At 45.4% G+C, this 24984-nt stretch overlaps 1 protein-coding gene across 3 annotated transcripts in view; it reads left to right on the forward strand.

Moving 5' to 3' along the window:
• Positions 1–627: 627 nt before the first annotated feature.
• The window catches only part of hipk2 (homeodomain interacting protein kinase 2), a 70284-nt gene continuing 45927 nt past the window's right edge, over positions 628–24984 (forward strand). For all 3 annotated transcript variants that reach the window (XM_068722480.1, XM_068722481.1, XM_068722482.1), the window contains exons 1-2: positions 628–979; positions 17755–18934. In XM_068722480.1, the coding sequence (XP_068578581.1) occupies positions 961–979; positions 17755–18934 (1199 nt within the window). In that variant the 5' untranslated portion in view covers positions 628–960. The remainder of the gene's footprint in view (positions 980–17754; positions 18935–24984) is intronic.

Consider the following 24984-nt stretch of genomic DNA (forward strand, 5'->3'; position numbering starts at 1 on the left):
TTTTCAATTTATTGGAAGCATCCAACTCAATATAAGTAATAATATTTCACATTCCACAATCAAAAAGGAGCAGGGAGAGAAAAAATCTACCTCCTCAAAATGAAAATAAAAATAATAAATAGCTTAACATAAAGTACAAGTAGTAATAGTAGGCTAGGTAGGTCTAGTAGTATTATTAGTACTCTATAACGGTATTGCTGGTCTGTTATCTTGTCTATTTTTCTTTCATCGATTCTGAATCAACTTTTATTACATTCTAATATGTCCTTTTCCTTTTTTCTTTTGTTTTAAATGTTGTTGTAATGTGTATTTCTTCGCCTGACCGCACGTGAATCACTTTGAACTGCCTCTGTGTTGAAAAGGTGTTAAAGAAAAAAAACTTCCCTTGTCGAGTCGTAAATGGTTGATACTTACGCTCTTTTTATTCTTTTAATTTTATAAATTGTTATTTATTATTATCATTTCTTATGACATCTGTAACTGAGGCTGAAGATAATGACGATGATGATGATGTGACTCTCATCGTAGCACTCGCTGTCTCCTCGTCGCCTCCATCGACTCGCTCGTCGCTCGACTCGCTCACTGTACACCAAACTCGCTGCGCTCTGACCACTGCAACTTTTGCAGAGACTCCTCACTCCACAGACATGTCGCACAATAGCTGAAGTGAACCCGTCACCGCGGCTCATCATTCTGAGCCTCCGGAAAAGCAGCCCTGCAGGTGGGATTTTGGATCGCGCAGCCTCCTCCTCTGTCGCTCCCCCTCGCATCGGAACCTAGGATTGAAAAACGCCTGGATATGAATTATGAGCATTTCCCTCACTAATGAACTGGGCCAGTAATGCAGGAGACTGCTGCGACTCTCTCTCATCAGTGTTTCAAGATGGCAGATTTTCATTGAGTTTTGAACAGAAATCTCGCTTTATTCTTTTGCCATGAATAACAGAAACCCTTGCACCGATGGCCCCTGTATACGAAGGTAAGATGCTTCTGAAAATGGGCTGTTTTTTCTCTCTCTCCTTGTGCGGAGCTCTGTCACTGAGCCTATACTGTATCAATTGTGATACGGATTGAATTGCGGCTGATACGGAAAGAGATGCGTTGCACCTTCCCCTGTTTCTGTCAGAAACATTAAACATAGGCTATAGGCTGTTTACATTATATTGTCCACACCAGAGGTATAGGCTGTCAAATTGCCCGCAGCTCTGTGCATTAGTGCTGTCGGTCACAGTTACAGAGTAAATACTCGGATTGAGCTGCCGGTGTGTGTCCGTTAACATAGCGCCGATAAGGCAGCAAACCCTCCCGAATAAGGTCAAAGACAAGCGTTTGTTTCCTAAAGCATCTGGTCTACGTGTTGTAAATGTTGTGTTGTGTCCTCGTGTTTGTTCCTGGTACAAATTATCGCTCTGCTTAAAGACGGGATGAAAGAAAGGTCGGAGACCGATCGGTGCGAGTCTCGCCTCTGTTCACTCTCATTCTGTCCGATTATAACACAGCGATCTTAACAGCGACTGACTTTAGATCACTGATCGATCGATTCCAATGCTTTTTATTTATTCTTCTTCCGGAAACCAAAGGCAAGCTTATAAATACGGCGTGTATTCGCTATCGCTGCAGTATTGCTGTGACTAATCCAATTGAGAGAATGCTACCGCACGCTTGTTTGCTGTCATACATGCTTTTTTCTTCTTCTTCTTCTTCTTCTTTTAATCTAAGAGAGTTATTCACAGATAAACAATTTGTTTGCTTTGCAATGTCCTTGCAAGGTGGGTTATACATGTTAAACAGTGCAAGCTGCTCACACTACGATCCGTGCATGATCGGGGGTCTGTGGATATGGTACAAGTGCAACTACACTAATAGTAGCAATCAATGAAATACTGTGATACATCAAGGACGTTAGTGTAATTCGATTTGATGTAATGTTTTGTGAGATTTTGACTTAATTTCTCTGTGGTAATGCACTTAGTTACTGTAGAGAGGCTTTTCTGTCATACAATGAGACAGATAACCTTTAACAGCATGTCCAAAGGAAACAGAGCTTTACATGCTCATCAGAAGCGTTTGCAAATTGATTTGTAGCACAAAGCAAATGATGACCCTTGATGTTTCCAATATTTATTTTCCAGCAGCCTCATGTTTGATATCCTCTCGTCTACTCTATAGTCCCTCTGCTGGTGTTAAAGGGAACCCCTTCTCTACTGTTGAAAACTACCATTGAGAAAAATAACTATTGAAAAGTAATACTACACGTTTTAAAGTGGCATTATACAAAGATCTCATGCAAAAGTGGGCTCTAATATGGATATTTAGGTTATATAATAGGCTGCTATAGAAGATACACTATCATGAACAGCAATACGTTTGCTACAAACTCCCCACTAAGTGCTGTCATGTCACTACAATATTGTAGAGATTTTTCCTGAGGGGTGTTGAAGTTCTCAGGCATAGCCGAGACGACGGCGTTTCAACATGAAAAGGAAAGTTGAAATAAGACTCCTATGCAAAAGGTAATTAGTGTAAATTACATTCCCCGGCTTTTCCCCATCGCCACGGAGAGGAGGAGAAAGGAAAGAGAAAGAGGCGACGGGGGGAATTAATTACCTTGCCCGTCCTCTTCCGTGTTGGAGGGGCCTGTTATGTAGAGCAGTCATGGAAATGACCGAAGTCTACGGGGGGAAAATAGGTTTGGGGGGGGAGCCTTCACGTAAACTGAGACCGGCAATTATGGTGATCACTCACCCTTTGGTACAGGACAACTAATAACTTAAATCTATGTGATTAACTATTGCTTTTGATAGTTTAAAGTTGAGCTTTACAGTAGACCTGGTTTCACATGCATAATCACTTATTTGGACTTATTTGTTTAAACACAGTGGAGATTTTCGGTAATGTTTATGAAGCTTGTTGTGGTCATTCTTGTGTCCTTTTTCCTTCTTCTTTTTTTTACGTGTTTGCCTTTGGTCCGTCTTGGCCCAGACAGAAAGCCATAAGGCGGGCCAGGGCAGCGGCCTGATCACCCTGGGAGCCTGGTCTCATAACCCAAACTGACACCTTGATGGATGTCTGATGAACGGAGCAGGTCCAGCAGCCCCCAGCTGTGGAAAAGCTAATATTCACACACCGCCAAACCCTGCCTGCCCCTCTTCCCTGGCTGGATATTGGTGTTGTGGTGTGCTCATGCCTGCGTGAGCATTTGTCTCTATCTGCGTATGTCATGCACACATGTGGCTTCACCCATTTGTATGGCAGGCCTGCAAGAGGATTAGGCAGCTGCGAGGCCGGGCACCAGGCAGGGAGGCAACTTCATTTGCAGATCTGCCTCTCACAGGTCAGCCAGTACTATTCCAGAGAGGATTCTTTCATTCACGCCAGGAAAAACGGACAGAGTATGACTCAGAGGCTGCTGCTGACGATGATAGCGGTGACAGGCGCTACAGCATCACAAGGCAGATTAATGTTTTATCCATCCACGCGGCCATTATGTGTTAATGCGACGTTGAACAACCTCGCGGTTTCCAGGCATGGGGAATGAACCTTGTCTTGTTTGAGGGGAAGTTACTCCTCTGAGGACAGAAGGACAGACTTTCTCAGAAACTGCCCTCAACTCTCTCCGTCCTGTGCCCCCCCCCCCCCCCCCCCCCCCCCCCCCACACACACACACACACACACACACTTGTTTGGACCCGCTTGATTGATATCTTCCTCACAGGCTACGACCCAGGCTCAGGCTCCAAGGTTGCAGCTTTTTAAAACTTTGATTAGAATTGCAGGAAGAACCCAGGGGGCCTTTGGGGGCCGCTGCCGGTGGCAGAGTCAGGGGAACCGAGGAGGGTCTCTCTTCCTGGCTGTTATGACAAGCAGGGTGGTGTGTTTAGCTCTTCAGCGTCCACGTCGGAGAAAGAGAGAGGCCCGGGGGGGGAGGTTAGCTAAACAGTTGAAAAGAGATGCGGCGATATTTTAAATAGCTCACAGGAAAGAACGGTCATCACTCAAATCCTGTACTGAAGGTGCAAATCCTTGTAGGTGACATTGAAAGTGTTTATCTCCTGTTTTTGGCTGTCACTCAGCGGCGGTTTTGATCTGTTTGTTGACCTGATGCGTGGCGCCATGACTTGTTTGGAAGGCGGTTTGCTCAGAAAGGGGTTATGAAAATGGATAAGCTGTCTTTACAAGTATCGCTTTTGCATTATTCAAAGCTTCCGATCTGAAAAGGAAGACAAATCCAGTGTTCAGGGATCCTTTGTCCTATTGATTTGTTGAAGCATTTAGTAGAAGAAGCTGAAGCTTTGGAGGGAGATAGAATGTGAGTTTTGTGTGAGATGAGGTGTGTGCGTGTAGCTCTCAGCTGAAGACAAGGGAATATGTGAGCTCTCTGATGTGCTGAAATAGTTCACAGGTGTGAACAGAGGGTTTTTGGAAACAGATGACGGGGGGGGGGGGGGGGGGGGGGGGGATGTCAGCCTGAACTGAAATGACAGGTTAGTAGAGGCCAGTCTGACACAGGAGGCCCAGCCTTGAATATGAGCACAATACTTCTGGCTATGTCAGCAGGTTCAACTTTTCATATACTCTTTTTAGTAAATTTCTCTGGAGTGAAACTGCCTCTAGTACTCCAGCACATTATTCTTCTGGCTCTTTTTTTCCTCTTCTTCTTCTTCTTTCTTTTAGCTTGGAGGAAATTCAATTGAGATGCAAGGGGACTTTGCAATTCTCATTTTCTCTTCAGTCAGTAAGCCTCCTGTTTTACTGCTTCTGCCATATGTTTCAGACCTCTCTCGGAAACAACTCTGAAAGCCAGGCTCCGCAGTCCTTGAAGCGGGAGACCACATCAATTGCTGACATGAGTTGGTTTTTATCGAAGGGGGTGGCTGGCTGGGATGGAGCCTCAACCCTGTCGACTGCTTACACAAGGCATTTCCATGTTGGTTGTCATGCATGTGTGAAGGCCTCTTTTTCTCCCTGCACTGTTGTTTCACACTGTGTATGGTGTCAGCCTGTGTGGAGCAGCTGCCTCTGACTGCTCTGACTAGCAGTGTAACGACTCCAGGCTCTGTTAAGTAAGGAAACTAGTGTTTGCTCTCTGGCCTGTAATGTAAAAGTTGATATTGATTTAAGTTGCAAATATGTGATATCTGCATTTAAAATGACAGCACTTGAATGTCGTGAACCGGTAGAGCGGGTTGTCCTTTAATCACAAGGTTGGCGGATCGATTCCAGGCCCTGCATGTTGCTCAGTTTCCTTGATCGAGTTGCTGAACCCAAAGTTGCTCCTCTGCTCCTAAATGCTTAGGATGGGTTTAAGGCAGAGGTAAAATATCATGCATATCATGATTTCAGGTTTTGGATTTGTAGCGTTTTGGAAACCTCGTTCTCAGTAGGTTGCCACATTACCTAAAAAAACCTTCTTGTATTTGAGTATCAGCAGAAGAGACAGAAATAGATGAACGTCCCTCTTAAATCTAGATAACCTCCTCTTGCTAAAAGTAATGTAATAAGCGCTCTACAGCGAGGATGAGAGTAGCATCTGCTGAAACGTGCTGAGAGTCCCTGCACCTTATGACACATCCATTGCTTTGATCTGCTATGAGAGCCACGGTTCAAACAAAGGTTCACTTTTACTGCTTCTCAACACAGCCCAGAGTGAATGAGGCCTTTTGTTAACTTAGCCCTGCTAAGCAATAATTACGCCGGGAATCCTTTAGCATAAAGGGCACTTTATATGCTGAGGGTGTCACTTTTTATTTTTTTTTAAATATACAGTATATTTAAGTGAGTCATTTTTCACAGAGCAGCACGAGCGTGGTCTGCATTTTACTCGCATGCCATGTATCGCTTGCTCACTTTGCAATCATCATTCGCCAATGACCCCTCCAATTCCCACCCCCACAGCGTTTCCACGCCCCACCCCCACATCCATCCCTTATCTGTCCTTCCATCCCACTCTGTTTGTTGATAAGCCGAGAGGCCATTGGCCAGCACACATGGTGCCCATGTGACACTTCAGCAACAGCCTGATGGCCAGATTGGAAGCCCCATGAATGTATGTGTGTGTGTGTGTGTGTGTGTGTGTGTGTGTGTGTGTGTGTGCGTGTAATTGGAGGCTGGTTTGAGAAGATGTCTAACTACTGTAGCTTTTTTGTTTTCCCTAATCATGACTCCTCCCACCCTAAAACCCTCCAACTCCCCCACCTCTTCCTGCCTGCCCCCCCCCCCCCAGTTGTCTTATTGCCATCACTAACCCCCCCAAACCAAACCACCAGCTTGTTTGTGGCACACATTGTCCCAGGTCTTAATCCTATTGTTTGTCATAGTGTCCCCCCCCCATACTAGTCCATTTGACATCGCACCCTCTGGAAGAGAGCTGCCGCTGTTGGCTGCATTTATCACCGGCTATTTTGGCCTTTCAACTTGACACGTCACATTGCACATGCACTCGCCAAGCTGGTAGCAAAAAAACAAAAAAGTTGAACAAAGCCTTGAATGTGGTGGAAAGACAGCAGCCGAATGTTGAGGGCAACTGCCACACTCACAGCCACTTCATTGAAACAAAAGATCCTAACCGTCTCTATTACACGAAGCTCGGAGTGAAAAATGGTTTGCAGTTTTTAATCAAGCCTTTCGACACACTTGTCTTCCGAGTGAAGGAGACAGGGAGGGAGGGTGAGGATGGAGAGTGTGTAGGGGCAGATATTGAAATAAACTGTGAAGGACGGAATCATCCAGATTAGGGCACTGAGGTTGGCGTTTTTAGGGTATATGCTGTCGTATTCCGGGACGTAGACGTGGCTCTGCCATGTCCAGCCAACGCGGACTAACTTCCGATGCCAGCCCCATCACCACTCCTGGCTCCGGCCCCTCTCGGTCATGGAAGGGAAGTGGAGCGATGGGTGGCTGCTGGCGGCCCCTTCACAGATGGCTGCAGGTACAGCGCTACGCTTGGCTGATAACCAAAGGACTTCAAAGCTCAGTCGACTAGCGCTCAGGCCCATTTCTTTCCAGAGCCAGGAGGCAAAAGGCACAGAACAGAGAAAGGGGGACCGGGTTGGTCAAAAGAGTCAACAGGCGTGGAAATGAGCAGCTTTAGCCTTCTCCTTTTTCTCCGCTTGCTTTCTATGCAGTATGTTCTTTCTCGCCTACAGTCGTCTTCCATTTATCCTCTTCTTTCTCAATCTTGCCGTTGTATTTTCTTTTTCTCTACATGCTGTGATATTCTCATTATTCTATTACTGTGAAAGCAGTTGTGATGACACATCCCCACGCTAGCCAGAAATGGAAATAAAAAGTGACGGTCACTGTTACAGATAGCCGCCCCTCCCTCTCAAGTGATGTCTTTTTGTCTTAATTTGGTTCCGGCCGGGCATTCTCTTAGGAATCCCGTATTGTCTGTGAAAATATTAGCTTCACGATACGATAAACTAGCAAGTCACACATCCAGACGAGCTGGAAGTGTCGAAATGTGTTGAGAGGTTTTAAGAGTTATAGTCATGAAATGTAATAGAATTGTCTCTATATCTATTTGATATTCACAGAGAAAATGATTTCTTGGTTACCACTGAAGGCAGGATACCATCCTTTTATGAGCTTTTAAAGGATAATGTAGAAGGAGAGAAAGAGGGAGGGAGAGCGAGTGAGAGAGATGTTAAAAAGTCATTGATTCAATTACACTATCTTGTGGCTCCTCTAATACCACTCCAGTACTGGCATGAGAAAATGCTGAATGTCCTAGCTGTAAGACATATTTCCTCACAGCTGCATAACCATCTCTGAAGACATTTAGTAACATTTAGTTGGAGCATAGGTGAACGATAATGGTTTGGTTTTGGCAGTTTGGACCTTTTTTATTAGAAAATGCAATATTTAGAAAGATTTGAAGACATGGTTATGCCTATTATTTTATTCGGAAATTCCAACCAAGCGCTTTTTTCAGCCATTGTATTTTAGTGCACTTAAAGTTGAAGCATGCACTGTTTGTTTAGCTTTGAAGAACTTTAGTGCTCACAAAACAGAAGCAAATGTGATATTTAGCCCTATTCCAGAAAATGTTCCTCATAAACTCCTCGTTTAAGAATGTTCTATTATAAAGTTTAAGCATGTATTCATGCTAAGCTCGACTAAACATAATAATTATTATTATAAATAGCATGTTATTATTATAAATAACAGTGCCTGTTTATGTTTCTGGGCCTTAGTGTGTTGCAGTATAAAAAACAGGCTGCACACCTTTTAGATCCACTTCAAAGCTTCAAAGCCCCAGGCACCATCATGGCCAACCAGCAGCTCAGCCTGGGAGCCTTTTGAACCGACCCCTCAAATCAGCCTGAGAGACAGACGCCCAACCCGATGTCCCCCCTAAAGCCTTTAGCCCTGAACCCTCAGGGACCTAACTGACGTCATCTGGTAAATGGTTGAGTGTGAGAGGCTGCAAGGGTTTGAAATGGTATCAATCCTAAAACATGTTACGTTTTCACTCCCTGATTGAACGTCTTCCAGGCTCTTGCCTTACGAGACGAGAGGTATTAGTCAAATAATCTATTTACTCGGTTTTGTCAAAAAAGCTTCAACCAGCAAAGTTAAAAGAAAATGTTGATGATTAAACCAGGTGTGTAATAGTCTCTGCTTGTATTCCTCTGAATCATGTGTTCAATTCTTAATGTTAATATTTCTGTGTAAATTGAATATGCCAGGCCAAACACCCATATGCCGTCCTCTTTGTTTACCTCTTTTTAAGTCTCTGGGCTTCCCCTGGCAACCCCGAGTTTAACGTCACAACGCTGTGAATTGTGGGTAATTCCATCGGGCAAAGTCTGCAGCAATGCAGACTTACGGAAAGTGTGCATGGAGGGCTCAAAATGTCTTCGAGAACCCTCAAGAACTCGACAATTTGACAGTGGGACAGCCCTAGTCCTCATGGACTTTGCGGGACCTCAAAAGTCTGTGAGTCAGTGAGTGTGGACTTTGGGCCAGATAGTGAGAATGGCAGAGAGATGAGAGAGGGAGGGACAGAGATTGAACAAGTAAGGGAGGGAGGCAGTGGAGCTGGTGTGGGGAGATGAATACCCTCTTGTGGGGGCCCATGGGCCTCAGGGGCACTGCCAGAGGTCAGGGGAGCTTGGGAGGCGGGACGGTTAGGAGGTGTGGGGGGTCAGTGGTCTAAGAGGGATTTCGGTGGTGGTCTTGGGGTTATATCTCACCCCTTGTCTCCTTTAACCTGTCTCCTCCTTACATCTGCGATCAACGGCCTCCTGCGAAGCGCCCACCCCTCGGCTCCCATGACGGAGCCCAGCAGCTGCTAACACACAAACATGTTCCCACCCCTCCATCACTTTTAGAGAAGTTGGCCCAGAAAAAGGACAGAAGTTGACCTTTAGCTATGTGGACCTGTTCCTCTACTGCTTCAGAGGCGTCCAGGCCTGGAAAGTAGATTTTTTTTTTTACCTCATTAGGTCTCTGTGGGACAGAGACAGCGTGTGAGGAGGAGGCCTGCATTCATAAGCATTAAACATAAAGTCGTTTGGACACAAACATGGCAGCGTTAAGTGGCATCCATCTCAGTAACATAAACTCATTCAGATCCTTTCAACATTTGAATAGCCTGCAAAAACATACCCCGGACCAGGCTAACGCACCACTAGCATTTCTATCTTTATTCACAGTAAAGCATCTTAAAGGAAGACGAATCATTATTTACTGGCTTCCCGCAGGTCATCCTTTCCATCTGTTAAAATCCCTCTCAGCTCAGCTGGGAGTTTAGAAACAGCTCAGACCACAGGAACAAAGTTCTTATGGTAGATGGATCTTGTTTCATGTAATTAACTAAACAAAGTTTGTATCATTAAGATTATAGTCGTGAAAACCAACAACTCTTCTTCTCCTCCTGAAGGGGTTTACCTTTTATGCAAGCCAATTCAAATGTGTACTCCTCATACGCTCCATGTGTGGGTGTTAAACTGATGGTCAGAATAGCCATTTCCTGCCTGGTTTTGGCTGCTATTTGCGACTGCGAGGACGCTGTAAATATAATCGTCTAAAGCCATGATTTTCACGCTGAATCAGACGCAGAGGGCTGAGTTGGCTCGCCATATTTATTACCTCAGCTCTATGGCCAAAAAGACTCAACCCCCATGTTTACGACACACTGTCAGTTGGATTAAGGACACATATGCTTTGCTAAATTGGTATGTGAGCATGTGTTTGTGTGTGTTTTGCTATAATCTTTTAAAAGCTGTTTGAATATATAGCATGGTGGGCCTCCTTACTTTGTCAAAGACAGAACGAGAGGAGCTGCAGAAGGAGAGAGGGTTAAAAAGAAGATGATGAAGGGAGATTAGGAGATTATAACAATTTGTCAAGCGTGTATGTGGATGAGTCACCTGCAGTATGAAGACAGGAGTGCATGTTGAGGCATTTTAGCTGGAGAAAAAAAAGCATCTGTTGTCTAAATTAGTCTGATCTGTGGCCTTAATAAGCCCTGAGCAGCAACTTCACACCCCCCACTGAAATACCACACAGTCCTGTCGCCTGGGGAGGCATGTGCACCATCTCCAGCTTGTATTCGATAGCATTGGGTGGTGGAGTATACTGGGGGAGACAGGGGAGCAGAAGGCCAACTGCATGTGGGGGTTATAAAGAGCTCTGATGTGAAATGGATAGAAGTTGCCGGTTTCCTCCTCTGTCTGCCGTCTTTGAGGCGGTAAAAAGTGGGCTTCATGCACCAGCGTCAGCACTAATCATTATCAAACACACTGACTGGCCTGTGTGCCACAACTTGTCATTCAAAAATACCCTGAGCCATCCTGGTTTCAAGCTGACAATTTGCAAGTAACTGAGAGCTGAAAATAACAGCTAGGCATTGGTAGAGTTTTACCAGCTGTGCGTAAAACAAACAAGGAAACAGTAAGAAATCTGCAAAGCATTTTCTTTCATGAATATCTTTTCCTAGCAACTCTAGACTAAAGTAGACATCCCTATAAGTTTGTTGTTTGAGTACAGCTCTGTTTTGGAAATACAGGAAGTGGTGGCACTGCCTATGTGTGATTGGTCCTCAGGCGCCTGGTCAGGTTGGACTGGTTCCTCTGTTCCAGTTCATCGCAGGGTTTCAAAGGAGTTAGCATCAGTTCCATCCCTCCGGGTGTGTGTGTGTGTGTGTGTGTGTGTGTGTGTGTGTGTGTGTTTTGGGGTGATGGTTTTATGCATGTTGTTACAACACAGCTACGGTTTTAGAGCTTTGACAAATAGTTGAGGAGGTCTTAAGAAGCACTGATAGTCATTAAGTTAAACACATGTGAACACACACATGTGGAGTCTCAGAAATGCAGAGTTGCACATCTGTGTGGATACGCGCCTGCTGACACGTGCACACACATCTGCACCCATGCAGAGAGCTGTGTGTGCGGTGTTGGGTGCCTGCCTGGTGGAGCAGGACGGGCATTATTGCAGCTGTATCTGTTTCTGAATATTAATGCAGAAACAAACTATGATCCCCTATTTCAAGAACACACCCAAAAAGTATGCTGCTCCATGGAACGAGGCAGAGGGGGCAGGGTGGAGCAACGATGCCGTCTCCTCGAAACACCGTCTACGGCAGTGCTCCCTCCAACTGACATCTTTCCCTGCAACTGTCTCAGTCTGTGCCTTCAGTTTTTCATGCCTGCTGCTGTTTGACTTTTCTTACTTTGCACTCCAAATCAATAGTTTACGAACTGCAAATTCTGCTCCAAAAATATAGTCAAGAGAGAAAACTGATGAACTCATTTAACACTTTGAATTTGATAACCATATAAGTGGAGTTATAACAAATCTAAACTGCACAAATATTAGGCAACCCATACACAAGTAACTAGGGATCATGCAAAATTAAAATTGTGGTGGATTATTCCATTTTTTTAAACATTTTTAAAAATTCCTGTTTGCCAGTTCATTGTTTTTGTCAGAGACTATAATCCTATTTTTTTTGTCCAGGGAGAGGTTAGATCCTTTGGAAATAAAATCTCGGAAATCTCATCCAACCTCATTCTACTCCCGTAGCTAACAGGAAGCTAGCTCCCCGTTTTTTGTGTTTGCAGGCATGTGTGTCCAAGTGTGAACATCAGCCTCATTGTATTTCATTTTGTATTTTGGCTTTTGTCCTTCACTCGCTGAAGCGCCATCCTTTCAAAACCTCAGGTTGCGGTACATTGCGAGGGCAGCAAACAAGGCCGCCATTCACATTCACACTAAAAACCTCATAATTTGTCTGTACACTGTAGCGCAACACAGTCGGCACGCAACTAAATCCATACTGCACCGGCCCCTCTCAAATCAATTTGCCATTGTGCAGTCTTCCCACATTGTACTCATCTGTGTGTCCTCCCCCATTGCTGTGTGTGTGTTGGGGTTACTGTTTCTTGCCTGCAGTTCTCATATGTTGATCTCATTATAGTACATTGTGTCCAGCTGTCATTGTTGCTCCTAATGACATAAGAGGAAGCGTGGTGTGGCGGGGCGTTTCTCGCTGTGTGTATACGATAAGCATTCTGGAGAACGGCTGCTTATCAGGTGCGTGTCCCTGCATGGCCCTGCGCTGTGGTTGTAACTGTAGTCAAAGCAGCTCGGCACGATGCAGACAGTGGATGTCAATGGTAGTGCAGTCGCGCCGCGAGTTAACAGGTGCGGGTGGGTTATGGTTGGTTACGTTTTCAAGCCACCTTGTTCTCATTTTATGCCGACATACGCAAGAACTCTGCGCAGAACAAATCGTTTTTTCTGTTCCACATTCTGCTGCAGCAAGGGCATTTATTACAAGGCCTCTCTCTATCTGTCTGTCTATCTTTCTTTTCTTTCTCGGTGGGGAGGAAGTTGGGTGCTGTGCTTTGTATACTTGCTACACTCGTGATTTGATTAATAAGAAATCCAGCTCAAGTAGAGCCACTCTGCTACCCCTTCCTCCTCCTCCTCCTCCTCCTCCTCCTCATCTCCTGTTCCTCTCCTCCACCCAGTGCTTTGGTTCACCGCCTGGTTAGGCTGACCTGGCAGTATAAACAAGGCAAATGTTTTTCTCACTCCAGCCATTTTATGACCACACTTACAGCGTTAATGGCAGCCTCCTTATCTACCGACAGTTACCCAGGGGACCCAGCTTTTGCAGCTTTACTTTAGATTAGAAATGTTAATATTTCAACTCAAACTACACAAGTTGTCATTGCTTAGTTTATAAAAGAGAGTTCATAACCACCACCTCAACGGATGTGAACGTGTGTGGCCGCACGCACCCCTTTGTGTTAGTGTTCCTGTGTGCTTGTGTGCGTCTCTTCTTGCTTATGTATCTATGCATGGGCATTTGAGCAAGTGGTGGCCGAACATGTTATCTCACAGCTAACACAACATGTTGTATCTTTGACTGTTTGCTTCCAGGAAGGGGAGAGTTGAGGGAGTGTCACGTTTACAGCAGGCATGTTGCCGTTTTACGAGCTGAGAAGTCCTGTATGTCTGTCAAACGGCATTCACATTTTCCTCTTACGCTGTCAGTATGCTAGACGGACATTTGCCCTCTTTTGTGTGTTTGTAAGAGAGCCGAGAGACATGGCGTGCTCATTCCAACTGGTCAAATACTGTGGTCAGGAGGAGCATAAAGGCTGATGGAGCAGCAGCCAGCATGACAGTATCTTCCTGTGAGCTGGTCTGATGCATTATTCTATAAATAAGCAGTGATGAGAAGAGCTAAAAAGGCAGACAGGAAGGTAAATAGTGGTGGGGGTGAAAGAAAGAGAGCGAGAGAGACTATGCAGTGTCAAGCTCCAGCTCCCCGACTGAGGGCAGAACTCAGGCAGGAGGCAGCAACTCAACTCTAGGCTGCTCTGTGTGGACAATATGTTCCTCTTCAGTGGCGAGTTCCCTGTTGTGTTTAACCCCAAAGACACTGTCCCAGTTTGTTCATTAGTGGTTCTGTTAGCCATGATGTTTATCTATATATGTAGATGCATATACAGATAGGTGACAAGTAAGATAAGCGAGTTGAGTTCATCAAACTTCCAAAAGAGGGAATGTCTTTGGAAATATCACGTTCCTTCTGAGGATTTCCTTGGAGAATCTATAACAGGGTGAATTGAAGCACCTACCACTTTCCTAAGACACATTACATTGGTCTTTGTCCTCCATCTGTATGTGTCAGGGTGTTCATAAAAGCAATGAAGGTGCGGCAAGTATAGTGCTCCAACACCCAAACAGCAGCGAAGGGTGAGATAATGCTTTGTCTAGACAGTCAGAAGTCATTTCATTAGCCAGCGATTTGGGCCTCTCCCTCCCTCACCTTCCAGGCCTGCAGACACTTGGATGTCCAGTAAAGAGACAGGGTCATCAGAGCGTCTCGGTCTGTGTCAGCAGCCATTAGGCCTCAGGAAGTAGTCCAAATATATCCAGGCCAGGGATCATCGACCAGACAGACCTGACTAGGTGATGTCTGGGGTATATATTCCAATTTATAAGCCTGTTTTTTTGTATTTATTTTTTTCTCTCAACCTTAAATCGTTTTTAAATAATGATTTGTAAAAAGCACAGGGCTTTGAGAAGAGGCATGGTTGACTTGAATGATAAGCAGGTTTTTGTATTAAAAGACTATTTGTAATTACAAAGGACTCTTTGGTAGGTTTGGTGGTGACTAAAGGCGTCCTCATCAATACTCTGTGTCATGTTGTCAGCGGAGTATAAATGACGGGCTTAATAAAAGAGAGCAAACAGAGGCAGGTCACAGGCTAGAATGTGAGGGCCACTCGTGGCCCCGCTCTCCACGCTCTGTTGTCCTTCCCTCCGTTTTCAGTCCATCTCTCGCCCTCGGATGCCATGCAGAACGGCCCTGATCCTCCCAAAAAGAAGATTAACGAAGCCCTGACAGAGAAGTAATCTCTCTGAAAACATTGACTCCTACCATTTCAACACGCTGCCTCTAAACATTGGAAAATGCCTCTCTGGTATGCTTAATTGCAGTATGCGGGACACACAGTGTGCCTTTAGGTATGCTAAATGGAAAGCCTTGGCTACTGAAGGCATTCCAACATTGTAAATGTGCAACAATGGACCTTTACAATTTTATACTTGGCAGGTTCAGAAATTCAAATAAACTTCAAGAGGAAATTTTCAAGGGAAGGTCTTTAGCGCTGTGTTGTTTCTGACAATGGTAGAGAGGGGTTTGGTTGTTTATTTTCTGATCATAAATATGTTTGAACTTCAGTTTGGATGAAGAGTGATTCATGAGGACTGGAGCGGCTTTCCCAATGAAGTATAATTGTTCACATTGTTGCCTGTGTATGTTGTCATGAGATAAAATTCCAGCCGTTTGACCTCTTACTTTTGGTCTATTTAATTACTTATCTGGGTTCTGCACAGGGCTCTAAACTGCGACGCTGTTTGTGCAGCCTTGAGTTTTGTGGCAAAAACCAGCTGTGCAGAATGTCTTTATAAGTCAGAGCTGAATTTCAAGAATGTCCTATTCATTTCCAAACATTTTTGTCAGCTTTGTTTTAGAGGCTTCACCAGTTTAGGGGAACATGTGTGGCCTTCAGTTCATTGCACCGTGTAGGCAATGTCAAGTGAACTCTTTGACCAAAGTGCTGAAACTAACAGAGAGTCAATGAGTGACTAAGATCAGGGTTGGGGAGGAATTCATGTGATGCTAATGCAAAGAGCAGCACGCCTCGATCTGGCCTTGTACAACCCAGAGCTATCCATAATCCTGCTGGCAGATATTTAATGCTGGAATTTTCCATAAAAGGAACAAGCCAGCTCTGTGTCTGTCCATCCATCTTTGTGTCCATCAGTCTGTGCCTGTGATTATCCTGTCAGGCTCTCCATCACACACTGTTGACGATGCTCTATGACACAACCCATCATTCAAATTATTTTTAGTGTAACGTCCAGGCACAGGAATTGGTAATCCAAGGAGTGACATCTGGCCTTCAGGGCTTATGTGATTAGCAGAGAGCCTTGCCCCTAATAGCCTAGCGGACGATCTTCATTACCTCTCTGGACTAGCCTACAGGACTGGTCATGAAGTGACTATGCGTGGGCACTAAAAAAAACGAAAAAACTTGATGATTGTTCAGATTACATATGTGCAGATGTCATAGTGAGGCTTAAATAAGTCTTTCAGGAAGCATGGAGGTGCTATGCTACATCAGCTACTGCACAACACCCACCAAGCTTACAGTGAGCCCTCATAATGTGCACTGCATCTTCAATCCTGCAGCATTAGGGCTAAGACCAGATGACCACGCAGATAACTAGTAAGTCCAAGCAAGGCCACAGAGCGACGAAAGAAAAATCTAAAAAAGGAAGAGGGAGAGAGGTTAGGAGGGTTAAAATAAAACAAATGAGGCAAAGTATAGTGGAGGACTGCCAACTTCCTACTGAATTAATCATCATCACCACTCAAAGGGCTAATAATGACAAAGTGACCAGGCATGTCCCCTCCTCTTCGCTTTCTGTCTGCAGAAGAGAGCCCACAATTATGGAAGTCCTCCCGTCTTGGAGGGAAATGCTTCTCTAATTATCTTTGAACAGAACAAAACTTCCCAGCTTTCAAGTAGTCTATTAAACACACAAAAGCAGCATGTTTTTCCTTAACAGCAAACGGTTTGCATGCATGGATTCTTCTAGCGTTTGTGTGCGCATTGCGACCGTGGTGTTCTTTGTATCCTGCATCAGTTGATCAACAGCGAGGCCTAATTGTGTGGGCGTTGTTAAGGCCAGGTGGAAGCTCTTAGTTTGTTAGCAGTAAACTAATTTTGGGGTTCTGGAAACTGTTTAAACACAGCATTACTACAAGACTTGTATAATCTTCCTTGTGCTGTAATAATCATGTCAATGTTACAAACAAGCCTGTTTGCAAAGCGAGAGATAAAGAAAGGGACTATTTTTGGGCCGTTGTTTGCTTGGAGAAGCTTTTGCTTATTCTGAGGCAGCCTGTTCCCAGGAGTTCAGAGCACAGCCTCGCTGCAGTTTTGCTTTTGTTTTGTTGTCTTCGGGATCTGTAGTTGAGAGGGAGTTCAGTGCCCCTCTCCTGTTCTCATAGTTACTTGACCGAAATGTCTTCCTCCACCTTCCCTAAAATGAGTAATTGTGTACCAATAAATGCAAGTGCTGGGTTGTGTGGAGGGGAAGGAAATTGCAATCACTCAGACTTTTTTGTGCGCCTGTTTTTGTGTACTGTTTTGTGTTGCTCCGCTTTCTCTGTGGAGTGACCCATGAAAGGGTGCTCTTTTAGTATTCACTCAGCCTATTTACTTTGCTGCAGATGGGAACAGTGGGGAAATGGCATTTCCTCAGCATGAACCAGTGGTTTGAACAACTCAATCTAAACCTGCTTATCTTTCTGCTAAACATTCTGGCCTTTATTTATGTTACATAACAATATCAGAAACAGCATAACATCGTGTAAAAAGAAAAAAACAATCCCTTTCCCAGCAGTTTTATTGATGCAGAGATAATAGTGCTTTGAATAGAAATACTTTAATGCCAAAGCAGCAAATGCTTAATGACATTTTGAAGGTAATTTAATGCTTGTTAGTTTACTATGATGTTAAAGAGTTCAAGAGGTTAACATGCTGACGCATCAGCATTTACGCTTGGTGTTTTAACGACCTGCTCTGACCCGAGCTGTCTTTATTTAAAGCTACTGGCTACCACTCGTGTTTCAGACACTCTCAATATCCTAACCTCTCACTTTCATCCCCCTCCTGTCCTCTTTGCTCCTCCCCTCTGCCCCCCCTCTCGTCACAGGTATGGCCTCGCAAGTGCAAGCGTTCTCCCCTCACACTCTCCAATCAAGTGCCTTCTTTAGCGTGAAGAAACTGAAGGTGGAGCAGAGTTGTAACTGGGATATGACAGGGTACGGCACCCACAGCAAAGTCTACAGCCACAACAGCAGCAAGAACTTGTCGGCCGCCATTGGCCCCCTCGGCATCAACAGCTCCCTGCAGGTCGCCAGCTCCACACTGCCCTACGAGCAGGCGCTCATCTTCCCAGCCAGCGCGGCCCACATTGTGGTCGCCTCAGCCAGCAGCACTTCGGGGGCCGTGGGGTCTCTGCTGGGCAGCGGGGGTGGAGGCAGCAGCAGCAACAGCAGCGGTGGTGGAGGCGGCGGCGGTGGCAGTGGTGTGGGTGGAGTGGTCGGTGTTCACAACCTGACACGCCGCAGCACGGTCAGTCTCCTCGACACCTACCAGCGATGCGGGCTTAAACGCAAAAGTGAGGAGCTTGACAACAACAGCAGTGTGCAGATCATTGAGGAGCACGGCCCACCGATGATCCAGAACGGTGCAGCCAGTGGAGCCACGGTGGCTACGGTGGCCACCGCCACCTCCACCGCAACGTCCAAGAACAGCGGCTCCAACAGTGAGGGGGACTACCAGCTGGTGCAGCATGAGGTGCTCTGCTCCATGACCAACACCTACGAAGTGCTGGAGTTCTTGGGACGGGGAACCTTTGGACAGGTGGTCAAGTGCTGGAAGAGGGGCACCAACGAGATCGTGGCCATCAAGATCTTGAAAAACCACCCGTCGTATGCACGGCAGGGTCAGATCGAGGTTAGCATCCTGGCACGTCTCAGCACAGAGAGTGCAGATGACTACAACTTTGTGAGGGCCTACGAGTGCTTCCAGCACAAGAACCACACGTGCCTGGTGTTTGAGATGCTGGAGCAGAACCTGTACGACTTCCTCAAGCAGAACAAGTTCAGCCCCCTGCCGCTCAAATACATCAGACCCGTTCTACAGCAGGTGGCCACAGCGCTAATGAAACTGAAGAGCCTGGGGCTGATCCACGCTGACCTGAAGCCGGAGAACATCATGCTCGTGGACCCGTCTCGACAGCCCTACAGGGTCAAAGTCATTGACTTTGGCTCAGCCAGCCATGTGTCAAAAGCTGTCTGCTCCACTTATCTACAGTCCAGATACTACAGGTAAGAGCTCCAGCTTTGAAATGATAATTGTATTGTTGTGAAATGGATATGAGAAACTTGATTTAGGCATTTTATGTAACATTGTTGATGAATAGAGGAAATGGCACAAAGAGAAAGAGATATGTCCCTCTGTTTGTTCCTGTTCATTTTGTTTGGATGATCATTGTGCTTTCTGCATCTTGTTTGATTTATCCCAGCTTTATTAGGAATGTTTCCCTGGTTGAGCTGATTATTTGGCCAAACACCCAGATTTGCTGCCAGCCTTATGAGCTGCTGCTGATTCTGCCTTTCCTGTTAGCTTATTTACCCCCGTAGTTAACCCCCCTTCCAATGTGGGATAGAGCAGTAAAACTCAAAGGCTTGCTGTGTAGCCAGCTGCTTATTGTGTTTAGTGTGATAAAACAAGCATGTTGTGGTGTTACTTTGAAGATTATCAAAGGCCTGTTTAGTTCCTCCAGAACTTGGTGAAACTCTGGTAAAGATATGACGGGCCGCAGGAAATATTTGAAGCGATGATTTGTTTTAGTGTCATGGAGAGGTTCTGGGGAAGAAAGTGCTTTCTCCTGATTTTGAAAAACTTTCATTGAAGAAGGGCACCAATCGTGTGGGATGGCAGCCTGCCCTGGACCCTCAGCCCCCCATCACCATAGCTGGCTCCCATTTCCCCCGGGATAGAGATGAGGGGTCAGCCTGAGTTCTCCTGTAATATGTGCCTGTAATCCACACCAGCGGGCCCTGCATTAGAACCAGATGAGTCTCTGGGAAGGCCTTTTTTTTCTTGTCCCAGTACTTCTTGAACAGACGTTTTTCGCCCATACCAAACAGCATGTTTAAGCTTCAGTGGAGGCAGCATGGGGGGAACAGTGCGCGGAATCAAACAGTGTCCATGTTCGTACTGAGATGAGCTTTGTTTGGTGCTCAGGCCTGGTGCTGAGGCCGGGGCCGAGGGAGAACAGGTGTGTGTGTGAGCCATCATACCACACATGTAAAAAACACACATACACCTATAGACGAATGCCAGGTGGTGGCTCTGCAACTGTGCATGGTGTAGATTCTGTCGAGAGAAGTTCAGTGGATTCTTAGTTTGGTTTTGTCATCTTTACTTTTTATCACTGGTGTTTTAAATGTGCTACACTGAAGATCCTTGTTTCCTGTTAAAACAGGAAGCTGGCAAGATTAACAGTATAGATAACTTTGAGTGAACAGTAATGGGATTTAAACTGCTGCGTTCGGGAAAAAAAGAAATCCTCAGATCCTGATCTTTTATCACATCTGACAGGAGTATTATTTTATCTGAGCTATAGTGTTTATCGAACTGTATTTTATATACACTTCTCCCAACTGTCTCTTAAAACTACAATATATCAAGGTCCCTCCATGGGAACGGGATTGTTTGTGCCAACAGGGCAGTGCTGTTGTATCCGTTTAAGTAGCTCATCCTGAAGTAAACACCACTAGTAACTGTTGTTGCTCCTGGGCTGCAGGTCAACATGCAAGCCATAAAGTGTTTCTGTTTGTTTTCTCGGGGAGTGACGAGTGGAGGGGAGCGGAGAGATCATCCCTTCATTTCCTCTTGGCAGCGGAGGAGGCGAAAGAAAGACTGACATTGACCAGAAAATTACCCACCAGCCACCTACACCAGTTTCTGGCATTGGGAGCGGTGTGTGTGTGTGTGTGTGTGTGTGTGTGTGTCACAGGGTTTTCTGCACCGCATAATGTTGTGCACGTACAGCATGTCAACAACAAGAGTGTGTTTGATTTACCAGGTCTCATTGTGAGGAATGAGGCAAGTCTTACAACTCAATTCAAAGAATGAGCTCATGGGAGAGGAGCACTCCGGGTGTCTCAGCATCGCATGCCGCTTGGGCAACAAACAAACTTGGGCTGCGGGTAGAGTTCATGGTGAGTTCAAAAGCTTAGAGGTGAACATCAAACCATCTTTGAGGATTTCAGATGAGAAGATTGCAGGATAGTTTCTGTTTCTGCAGACGGTACGTTTACAGGGTAGAGATTACATACAGGTGGGATTTGCCAGCTCCAACCTGCTGGCTCTGTGTTACTCTATATCCCCCACGATAGCAAAAACATCCCCCCTTTGTCTTCTTTGATTTTTGTTAAATCAAATATTGGACTCTTGTCTTGGTGCGCTTAAGTTTTTCTCGTGAGCCTTGTTTTTGGTTGATGAAATAAAAATGACATGCGATATGGTAAGGACGAATTGTGATTGTCATTCTAGGCCTATTGCAGACATTATACATACAAAGCTGTTATCACTCGCTTTGGTCGCTTACATCCATGTGGTGGGAATTTTGATATCCCTCACACATGGCTGTTTGCATTTTGGGTGCCATGGATAGCGTTGCATGTGCTGTAAGACTCTTGCAAATGACTTATGGATTTTCCACAAGGTTGACTCATGCAAATTAAACACCAGGATTCAAGGTAAACAAGTGATGTGCTATTTGCAAGAACAGCTCTCAGGGCGCTTAGAGTTTCAACTTTGTTCGCTTCAGTGCTTAGCGAATACTGGCTCATGTAGCTGAGCTCATCTATCCTTGTCAAATAGGCCTGTCTGTAGCACTTCTACACTCGGTGCCAATGTACTCGAGTACAGCCTTCCACACTATGATTTGAATGTATTTTTACCTTACCTACCTGTGTGTTCTGTTACGGTGTCTCTTTATCCTGTTCTTTATCATTGTGAGGCGTTTACGTCCTCAATACATCAACTTGTGACCCACCCCTGGTCCCACTTCTTTTATCCTCCCCTCCTTTCCTGCCACCCTGCTTGCATCTTGCCTATAGCTAATGATGTCACAGGTAAGCCGGCTAGTCAAGCCTACCCCGTGCCAGATAAAGGGATTATTGTCTTGTCCCAGTTGGGCATGTTTGTCCTATTTATCTCATCAGGTAAAGGCCATGAGATGGGTGTCATGCAGCAAGACATTATTTAAGTTTATGTTGAGTTTCCTGAGGCAGTGCAGCTGGCAGGAGCCGGGCTTGTGGTGGCTGCTGGTAGAGGCAGTGATGTGAGGAGAACTTGCTCTCTCCTGGACCGTGAAAAGGCCTTGTCTTTATTGTAAAGGGACGTTATGTATCCAGTAGAGCTCTGCATGGTTGTGTAACTGAAGCTGGTGATTGGTCCGTACCTGTGACTTTCAGACACGTCTACAAGCTAAGCCTAACCGGAGCCTAATCTGAACCCAAACCAATATTATACTAAAAAGGTTGGTTCATGCTAATCACAAAAAACAACTTTGGGAAACTGACAATCCTTCTATCACACCTACTTTGCATGGCTCCTGGCCAAGGTGTGTAGAGGTGAGAAATTATGCAGAGCTCTTTTCATTGTTACTTTTTGTGTGTGCTAATAGTGCGACACTATGAACAGCTTCTTGGAGAGACTGTCTAAAAGCGTGCACCAATATTTGAATAATTCATTATCGAGTCTAGCCCCTCTCTTTTCACCCCTCCTTCGAGTGTGGCTGTTCAGAACAGCCGAACAGATTTTGCCTTCATTCCCATAGTTTTTTTTTATGGCTTTTTGCCATTATCGGATGGACAGATATTAGACAGGAAAGAGGGGGGACAACATGCAGCACAGGGCCACGGATTTGAGCCCTTTTTCCGTACACATACAGACAGGCTTTCTCACAGTGGCAGTCTTCAGAGTCTTTTCTATTTGCGACAAGACGGAGGGAAAGAGCAATTTACTATAGTAATTAATCTTGATATTAACAACCCGGAAGCCTGAAGCTGTAATGCACATATTGCACATATGTCACCACCTGCCAGCCGGTACCTGCACACATCACAGACTTCAAACTTACATGTGTGAGAAGCCTACATGGTGCATACACTACAGCAGTAGAGGCTTAGGAATTGTCGGTGAAAGGAAAATGAGTCAACATTGTCTGAAAGGGAGGAAAGAGCTTGTTGATGTCCCCAGCGATCTGAAGTGGCCAATGTCTGTGTTCTCTCGACGCTTATCAGTGTGCAGCGAAAGGCCTCTGGCAGAAGAGATCTTAATGCATTCAGATGGAAACTTCACAAAAAGCTCAGATTATGGAACTCTTCGCACTTTACTTTTAGAGCCTGTGTCTTTTTTATTCATGTTGGCAGTAAAAATGGGTGCAGCTGATGCTACAGCAGGATCTCCGACACCGCCGGGCTTATGTCGAAGCCTTAATAACTGATGAAATATGTATCCGTCTCCATCAGGGGTGGTGCAGTCGCTGCTCGGGAGTTGAGGCGGCTGAGTGTAAGACGAGCCCCTGCTCCACCTGTCTATCTATCTCTCTATCTGTTGTTAGCGTTGCACAACCAGACAGACAGGGCAGGCGTTCCAGCACATTTACCCTGACTCCGTGCGAAACATCTAAGTTTTTTTTTTAATGAATGAGGTTGCTTTTAGTTACTGTTCTGTGAAGCGTGTGTTTCAAGTGTGTGTGCCACAGATGGAGAAAAAGGTAGGTAAACGCCAGGATCGGGTTGCCACAGAGGAAAGATGGATTAGAAAAGGACGGAAAGGCAGATGCGCTCAGCGGCAGCTGCGCCGTTAGTACTGTAGGAGTTGTTTATGTGAAGATCCACGAGAAAGTATCTTCCACTGGAAGAGAAATGGGAGAAGAGGGTTGAGGGACGGAGGTGGGTGGGGGGTGTAGAAGGTCGTTGTTTTGCATTCCTCACCAGCACCTGGAACAGGGCTCTTTCCCCCCCAAGCCATGGCAGATTATTACTAATGCAGATGAGCTTTCATTAAGTTCAGCCTGACTGGGTGGCTGCTGTGGCACGTTGTGACTTTTATGATGACTTTCTGGTTGGTTTCGTTTTCTTTTAAATGTAGCTTTATATTTCCATCGTGTGACCACTCAGGGCCTGGGCCATCCTGTTGTTGTTGACAGTAATTGCAGAAATCATAGGCCTATACTAAAAGAAATACCCCTAAAATGGTAATTACTGCTCCCTGCATTCACTTCTGTGCTCTTTATGACAGTCATAACACCTTAGTATGCATGACAGAATCCTAATAACCTGTTTCTCATTTATAATTTGCCTCTGGGCAGCTCTTCCATAGTGTCTCAGCGGAGCAGTCGGCAAGCAGGAGACATGTAGCGGCTAAGCTAATTAACTGCTGGTTGTCAAGCATATGCATTGGAACATATACAGTAGTCAAGCGCTTACAGTCATTTTGGCAAATAACAAATGAGAATTATTTAACTCTTAAGGAAAAAATTAACTTGGTACCTAGCTCATGGATGCACCAATCAATACACTCTGACAGGCTACCCTGGGTGTGTGTGTGTGTGTGTGTGTGTGTGTGTGTGTGTGTGTGTGTGTGTGTGTGTGGCTCCTGTGTGTGGTGCATGTGTTTGTGCACCCCTGCTAGTGTGGGACTGTGTGCTCCTACGATAAGACAGAGCTTTCTGAGTTTCACCACATCGTTTCATCCTGGCTACTTGTCTTTGTTCTCCTCCGCAGTTCAATTTCCATACATTTCCCAGGATATTAAGCTGACGGAAATTAAGCTGCCTTGATAAAACACAGTGAGCTGCCCACTTAAGCTCAGGGAGGCTGCTCTATATTGATTGGCTCATTTGAAACATAGGATTTTTCCTCACCTGAGCTTTTGAGGTGGGTAGCAAATGTATGGAGATAACTTGCTCAACCTTAAAGGTGTTTGTCGAGTCGCTGCATAACAGCGCAGGCTAACGGAGAAAATGGAGTGGAAGGTCATTAAAATGTCCAGACTCAACCGTGGGGTTACGACCGCAGAACAATGGAAAAAAAATTCTCACTTGAGTCTGAAAATCATTAACTGAACAGGTGAAATTTCCCTCAGCACTAGTCGTATATTAATTTTCCTGCTTGCCACAGATTTGTCTTTCTTTTCCGAAGTCAAGCACCAGTGGGATGGAAGGGTGATGGCTGCCATCAGCGGCTGACTGGCACAGGTGCCCCCAGGTTTAAATAAATCATGAGACCCCCTGCTGATCCCCCCCTTCCACCATTCCTGTATGCCCGCCATCCCTCCGCAGGGAGCTCCAGAA

This window comes from Cebidichthys violaceus, unplaced genomic scaffold, assembly GCF_023349555.1.
Source record: "Cebidichthys violaceus isolate CVI_PGR_0920_01 unplaced genomic scaffold, fCebVio1.0.p SCAF_3, whole genome shotgun sequence".
Taxonomy (NCBI): domain Eukaryota; kingdom Metazoa; phylum Chordata; class Actinopteri; order Perciformes; family Stichaeidae; genus Cebidichthys; species Cebidichthys violaceus.